General features: G+C 67.5%; 2 protein-coding genes across 2 annotated transcripts; both read right to left on the reverse strand.

The window, feature by feature from the left end:
* Positions 1–865: 865 nt before the first annotated feature.
* Positions 866–3,731, reverse strand: MUC6 (mucin 6, oligomeric mucus/gel-forming). The gene has a single exon (XM_023523752.1). The coding sequence runs from the start codon at positions 2,285–2,287 to the stop codon at positions 1,283–1,285; it is 1,005 nt and encodes a 334-aa protein (XP_023379520.1). The 5' UTR covers positions 2,288–3,731; the 3' UTR covers positions 866–1,282.
* A 204-nt stretch (positions 3,732–3,935) lies between these two features.
* On the reverse strand, positions 3,936–5,961 carry LOC111731891 (mucin-6-like). Its single transcript, XM_023523753.1, has one exon. It carries the CDS (start codon positions 5,710–5,712, stop codon positions 5,365–5,367), a length of 348 nt encoding a protein of 115 aa, XP_023379521.1. The 5' UTR covers positions 5,713–5,961; the 3' UTR covers positions 3,936–5,364.
* Between the last annotated feature and the right edge of the window lie 1,388 nt (positions 5,962–7,349).

A 7,349-nucleotide genomic window follows, 5' to 3' on the forward strand; every position in this document is an offset into this window, starting at 1 on the left:
CTTGAATGTGGGCTGCGAGTCGTTGGCGCCACAGCCATCCTGTGGGGAGGGGGTGCTGAGGTGGAGCCCGCCAGGCTCCCCGCCCCCCTGGGCCTCGCCATGGCTCGTCCCTGCCCCCCAGGCCTCACTGTGGCCTGTGCCCCCACCGAGCCTCACCGTGGCCAGGATATACTCGCAGTTGCCATCAAACACGAACCGCTGCCCATCGAAGGTGACCACGTGGCCCTCCCCGTAGAGGGTGCAGGTGGACGAGCAGCGGGCTCTCTGCTGGCACGTCCACTTCCCCCTCGAGCAGGTGCTGGGGGAGGAACAGGCTGTTCTGGGAGACCTGGGCCGCGCACACCCTCACAGGACACACGTGTGGGCTTGGTGGGGGACCCCCTGCCATCCCCGAAAACCCTGGGACAGCTCCGGGCCACTGGGGTCCCCAGGGCGGGGCCGCCGCTTACCAGGTCATACAGTCAGTGTTGAGCTGGGCACCCCGGGGGTAGGACACCCCTGCAAATTCACACGGGCAGTCTTCGGGGGGCACACACTGCCCGCTGGCGTTCTCGTAGAGCCCCTCGGCACAGACGCAGCCGGGCTCACACTTGGTGGGCACCTGCAGGGAGGGGGTTGGTAGCCCCCGGGGAGGTGGGCCCCCAGCACCCCTCCCCAGCCCACTCCCTGCACCCACCCCTTCCCCGAATCTTTCAGCAAAGCCCTCTCCTCCCTTCGGGGAGGTTTCGGGCCTCTGTGCGTCACGACCAGGCCATTGGGCCCCCTCTTTTCTCTCCCCAAGCTGGGGGCGGGGGCAACCCCCAAGCCCCAAGAAAACCCAAAAGGGGCAACCCGCCCCCCAACCGCCCGGCCTCCCAACCCCCCCGTCTGTGCTTTTCATGGGGAGACAGGGACTGGGGTCAGAGTTTGGCCCTGCCTTCCCCAAGGACTTTGTGGGCACCCTCTCATGGTCCAGTGGAAGGCTCTGGAGCCGTCCACTGCGAGCATGTCACCACAGGTTGTCTGCTGGAGACTGTCTTCTGGGGGCCTCCCTGTCCCTGGCTTGCCCCAGCCTTACGCATGGTGTGCCGGTGGCTAGCATCTGGCACGTGGGGGCACAGGCTGCCCCAAACTCGTCCCCTGAGGACTGGCTGCAGGACCGGAGTGTCTTGGGGGCCGAGCAGGCTGCTGCAGGGAGGAGGAGCCCAGGGTGAGACGGGCTCAGGGCCATGGTGCAGGGAGGGTCAGGCCCGCCGCTTGGCCAGCTACGTACCCAGGAGCATCTGTGGCCGCCCCGGGCAGTTCAGCCGCCCATTGGTGCAGTGGCTGCAAGGGACGTGGAATGAATGGGTCGGCTTGGGCCGGGGCCGCAGGCCGGGGTGGGGGCCACCCGCCCAGATCCCCTCACGCACCAGACGACACCGTCGACCATAGTAGACTGGGTGGCCGGGATGAACTTGTGGTTGGCCAGGAGGCAGGGGCACTGGGCTTTGTGCACACACTTGGCTTCGTGGTTTAGGTAGGTGCCCTCAGGACAGTTGCAGCCATCCACGGGGACGGCGCTGGGGTGGCACTCGGCGGTGCGGTCAGATAGTGAGAGGCACGTGCGGCCGCAGGCGTGGCTGTCATAGCTGAATGTCTGGTTGCCCGTGCAGGGGACGGCTGTGGGGGACGCGGAAGTTAGGCCCTTGGGGAGATGGCCGGGCACAGCTTCGGGCCCGGGACCCCCGTCGTGCCCTCCAGACCCCCTCCTGCCCCCGGCCTGCCCGGCCTGCACGCACTGCAGTTGTCCACGCTGTCTCTCCAGCCCCGTAGCAGGACGCCCCGTGAGGCACAGGTGTGTGCGTAGTCCCCCAGGGCGGCACAGATGTGTGGGAAGGTCTCTTCGTAGTTGCAGGCCTGGTACACGCACCTCTGCAGGCAGACAGCGCATGGGCGCCCGCCCTCCCGCATCCCGGGGTCCCGTGGGCGCCCCATGCCCGCAGCCCTCCCCACCCGCCCGCAGGCCCTGCCCACCTTGTAGAAGGGCTTGGGGTTCACCAGGGCGTGGCACTTCTCGAACACGGTGCCCGTCTTCACCAGCACCGAGCAGTGGGTCTCCGCGCTCACCTCTGCGGGGACAGACCCCGGTGGGTTTCCCGCACACGTGGCTGGGGTCTCCGCTGCCCCTGCGGCCCTCCGCAGCCCGGCACTCACTGTTGAGCTGGCTCATGGAGCAGGGGTCGGTCTCGCGCTCCAGGGCGGCCGGGCAGTTCCCTGCCCGCCAGGAGTCCACAAAGAGCGAGGCGGTGCCCTCGGCGATGCCCATGCTGGTCGTGAAGTCGTCCGTCGTGTCCCCGTTGAAGTTGCCACAGAGCCCTGAGCAGGCCGGGCCATGAGGGTGGGCCGGCCCGCGTCCTCGTCCTGCCCTGCATGCCCATCACTGTGCCCAGGGCAAGAGGCCGTCACTGGCCACGCCACTGGGAGGCCTGGCCACCGAGAGCGGCTGGCCTGAGGCCATGGGCGCTGGACCCGCTAGGTCAGTGTGAGGCTGTATTGTGCCCCTTCGCCTCTGGTGTGGCCGAGCCATATGCGGACAGGGCAGCCGGCTGACCCTGGGCAGGTGCGGGAGGGGCTTACCTTTGGTCTGGCCCCTGAAATGGGGCCCGACGGTGATGTACGCCTGGAACACGGGCCGTAGCCGGATCACCAGCTCCAGCCCAAAGGTGGTGGCCATTTGGAGGTGGGTGGACGTCTGCCTGAAGACCGTGATATTGCCTAGGGAACAGGGGCTCAGCGGGCAGCCTGCTTTGGGACCGTGGCCCACGGAGGTGCCAGGCAGGGGCCGCGGACATACCGGCCTTGTAGGGCAGCCGCTTGGTGTCTCCGTTGTTGGTCACCTCGTCCTGAGAAATCACGATTTTGTCCTGGAAGGAGGGTGGCCTGAGTCATGGGGCCAAGAGCAGGGGATGGCGTCCCCTCCTGCGGGCCAGGCGATCTGGGTGGGGGCAGTGGCCACAGGCAGAGCGGGCTTACCTGGCTTGACACGTAGATGACTGCCACCAGCGAGGTCTCTGAGTGCGAGTACCCAGACTTGTCGTATGCAGCCAGGAGGGAGCCCCCATCGGGGAGCTGGGGGCTCTGAGAGGGGGAGCAGTCAGCACACAGGGCTAAGGCCTTACGGCAGCCCCTGCTGACGGGACCCCTTGTGGTGACCCCAGGGTGAGCCCTCCCTTCCTGATGACCCTGTGGTGACTCCTGGCGGCAGCATGGCGGCGTGGCCCACCTGGAGGAGGGTGTAGGTGCACGCTCCGTGGAAGCGGTAGGGCCTGGCGTCGAATGTGGTGACAAAGGAGCCACCTTCCAGAGCGCAGTGCCGGGGGCAAGGCCGCTCCTCACAGTCCCAGCGTCCCATGGTGCACCGGCTGTGGGTGGGGAGGGTGACCCAGATGGCACCCCAGGGTCCGAAGCTGCCCCCGAGTCCCTGTCCCCGCATCGCCATCCTGTCCTCGTGCCCTCACTCACCAGGTGCGGCAGGTGTCTGCCGTGATCTCCCCGGGGGCGTAGGTCACCCCGCCAAGCGTGCAGGGGCACCGTGCGACAGGCACGCAGGTGAGGTTTTTGGAGATGTCATCAAGGACCATACCTGCAGGAAGGGCCTCCTGGGGCTGTGGCCAGGAGATGCCCTCCCACCCTCCTGCCAGGCAGCCCCTGCCCGCCTGTCCCTCAGGAGGCCCTGTCCTCCTCCTCAGCCCGCCCCGCCCCCGGCTCCAGCCCTGTCTGCACCGCCGCGTCCCACCCCGGGTGCTGGCGTGCCCAGACCCGGGGCCGCTGCTGGTCCAGCGTGAGCCTGCCTCCTCCCAGCGGCCTCTCGGACACCCAGTGGGTACCACCTCCCTGCACACTGTGGGGGCCACTGGCGGGGCTCGGTTCTAATGTGCCAGGCGGGGCAATGTGCCAGGTGGGGTGGGGGCTGGCACTCTGCCTCTGGGCTTGTCTGGAGGGGTCCCCGGGGGGCAGTGCCCTCACCTTCTGGGCAGAAGCAGCCAAAGGTACAGAAGTCGGAACAGCTGTGCTGCGGGTTGGAGCAGGTCTTGACGCAGGCCTCGCCACATTCCTGGTACACCTGGTTGGCCGGGCACTGCCCCAGAGCTGCAGGCACACGGTGGCCCAGGTGAGGAGGTCGGGCACCCCAGGCCCCTGCCACTCGCCCAGTGCCTCCTCCACCTGAGTCTCCTCGGTCTCGTGGACGAGGTGGGGCTTGGCCCTGGCCCTCCCCGCGGCCCCCTCCAGCACTCACAGCAGAGGCCGGGGCTTCGCCAGCGGTTGACGGGCTGGCTGGCCAGGCTGCAGTGGCGTGAGTACTCGGACAGAGTGGCACAGGCACAATTCTGCCCGCTTGGCTGGGCACACGCAGCCAGGTCCTCCTGGCAGCTCAGCAGGAACGGCTCCTTGGGCACAGTGCACTCGGCGGACACCAGGGTCAGCAGCTGGGCGCAGGTACGAGCCTGGGCAGAGGGCCACTGGTGATCATAGGAGTCAAGGCCATAGCCCCTACCCAGGGTTTTGACTTGGAAGGCCGGGGATTTCAGCCTCAGGGACCCCGTCAGACCTCGTGGGCTGGCCCCACCCTGGCCGAAGGGCTCCCGCCCCCTCACGTACGTGCTCTGCCTGCAGGACCTGCGGCCTCGGGGTGGCCTCATAGGCACAGATCTCGTTGGGGTCATCCAGCTTGTGCAAGGCGGCGTACTCGTGGGGTTCCAGGAGTTGGCCTGGGGGTGTGGGATGGGTCGGGATCAGCGCCACAGGACGGCCGCACGGGGCCTGGGCCCCGCCCCCACCTACCGTCCTCGCCCCGGAGGTCGTCGGCCGCCTCGCCGTCGAAGTCCCCGCAGAGCCCGCACACCTGGCCCCGGTGCCTTTTCTCCAGCAGGACCTGCAGGCGGGTGGGGCGGGCCCAGAGCACACTCACCGTGCTGGCCGTCACCGCCCTCCCTGCTCCTCCCTGCTCCTCCCGAGGGCCTCCTTTTCTCCTGGGTCAGAGACTGAGCCACCAGTGAAACCCAGCCCCGTCCAGCACCTGGCCGGCGTCAGCGACAAGTTACGGGAGCTGGAGGGTGGTCGGGACCCCCACCCCGCGCCCGGCCCTGCCCTGCTACCCGTACGCCTCCAGTCGCAGCCGCTGTACCCTGTCATCCTCACCATGAGGTGGGCGCCTGGGCCCCACACGACCACCAGCTGCAGCTCCAGCTGCTTGGCCACCAGCCGCACGCTCTGGCCGAAGGGTGTGATCTGGAGCCCATTGCTGCTGTAGGGCAGGCTGACAACCCTGTGGAGCGACAGTGGTCAGCAGCGCCCCTCAGCCCCCGGCCACTCCTTTCTGCCCCAGACGCAGGGCCGCACGGCCTACCCCACGTCTTTGATAGAGATGGCCCCCTGCACGGTGACCACAGAGGCCCCCAGCTCCACGACGATCCGGGAGATGTTGCCACTGGGCCCTCGCCGTAGCTGGACGCTGAAGGTGGGCGAGGCGTCCTTGCAGGTGGCTACAAACACGTAGTTGCAGGTGCCCTCGAAGTCATACACGTGGCCATCGAAGGTGGAGAAGTGGCCGGCCCCCCACGTGGAGCACCAGCCTCTGTCTGTGGAGGGAGCTGTGGAGGGAGTGGGTAGGGTCTCGGTATTGTGTCCCCTGGCTGGCGGGGCAGGTCTGGGGTAGCCTGGCCCTATGAGCTGGGTCTCCGGGGAGCCCATGCTTAGAGACTAGTGGCCTCACGAGTTCCAGGCCCTTCTTGGTGGGGGGCTGGGAGGGAGGATCCCCCCAAGCCCGGGGCTGCGGTCTACCTGTCACCTGAGCCTTATAGGAACACAAGCCTCTGCCACCTGGGAGTCTAGTGTCACCAGCCCTGAGGTCTGCCGGACACGAAGCTGTGGCCCCCCAGCCCCCTCCGGCCAGGATCTCCCCCCGTGCAGCACAGGCTCGTCTCCCAGGGGAGGGGCTGGCCGAGGCTCTTCTGCAGCCAGATCGGAAACCTTCATGGGAACCCCAGGCCGCTGACATTCCCTGGCAGAGCTGTGGCCCTCACCTGTCTGTGGAGAGTTCTTCAGCCTCTGGAGCTCTGGGTGTGCAAAGGAGGTGCCATCCAGACCTGCGTGGACAGGGCCTGTGGTCAGTGCTGGGACCACCCACTCTGCTTGAGGGCACAGCCTGCCCCGTGGGTGCAGCATTGGGCAGGGACCACAGTGCCAGCACCAGGGTTGAGCCAAAGCTCGTGCAATCTTCACAACTGACTCCTCCCACTTGGTTCATTCATGCATTCATTCATTCAATCACTAGTTCCCTCCGTCTGCACAGAGCTGGCACCTGTTGTGTACCTGCCACCTGCTGGGTGAAGGATACACAGAGGACAAAGGTGTCTGCTCCTCAGAGCCCCCAAGGAACGCGAGGTGCACATAAACACCTACCCGCGTGCGTGCACACTCATGCACATGGGCAGTGAGCAGGGCCTGGGGGCCTAGCGCGGCAGTTCAGGTCATGCTGGGAGGATGGGGAGGTCACTAAGGAGACACGTGTGGCCGAGTGCCGGGCCTCAGGGCAGCGTGGGTCCCTGACGCCAGACACCAGCTCTCGGGTCCCTCCGGCCCTGGGGCGTCTGCCGGCTACCCCAAGGCTCCCATCACTGGCTCACTCCTGGCGTGCCAGAACCCTCTCGGTCCAATGAGACAAACAGGAGCCTCGGGTCAATGGGCTGTTGGCCCTGCAGGCTCCCCGCAGACCTCACTGGGTGGTGGTCGTGGGGGGCGGGAGGGAGCCGTGAGCACGGAGAGGGACTCACTGGTCCGTGGGCAGGCGGGAAGCGGGGGAGAGCTGGGGAACAGCTCAGGCCGGCTGAGTGAGGGCTGATGCCCCACAGGGGGTTTCTTTGCTGGGCCCTAAAGGTGTCTGGTTTCCTGTCACCTGTCAGCCTCTCAGACAGGCCCGGGGCTGTGGGCATCATTGCCAGAGAAGTCCCCAGGCGACATGGGGCAGGGAGCACTGGCCCCAGCCGGACACTCTGGGCAGGAAGGCGACCCTGCTCACGGCGGTTGGAGTGGGGGCTTCACCTGAGGGCCGTCCCCCCTTCTTAACCACCACCCTCTGGCCTCCCTGTGGCCCTCGCCTGCCCCCTTTCCCCACCACGACCCTCCCTGCGGCTCCTGTGGGTCTGGGATGAGGTCCGCGTGCCTGTGGGCAGGTGACAGGGCCACGGCCTCTCCGGCTGCCTGGCTTCTGTCTTCCAGGCCCTCCGGGGCCTCGATTCTGCCGTGGCTCCCACCCAGCTCGGCTGGATGCAGCTCATGGGCAGTTCCTGGCACTACGCGGGGTGCGATGCCAGCTGCCCTCAGCGGTG

The sequence above is a fragment of the Pteropus vampyrus genome, unplaced genomic scaffold, assembly GCF_000151845.1.
Source record: "Pteropus vampyrus isolate Shadow unplaced genomic scaffold, Pvam_2.0 Scaffold405, whole genome shotgun sequence".
NCBI classification, from domain to species: Eukaryota; Metazoa; Chordata; class Mammalia; order Chiroptera; family Pteropodidae; genus Pteropus; species Pteropus vampyrus.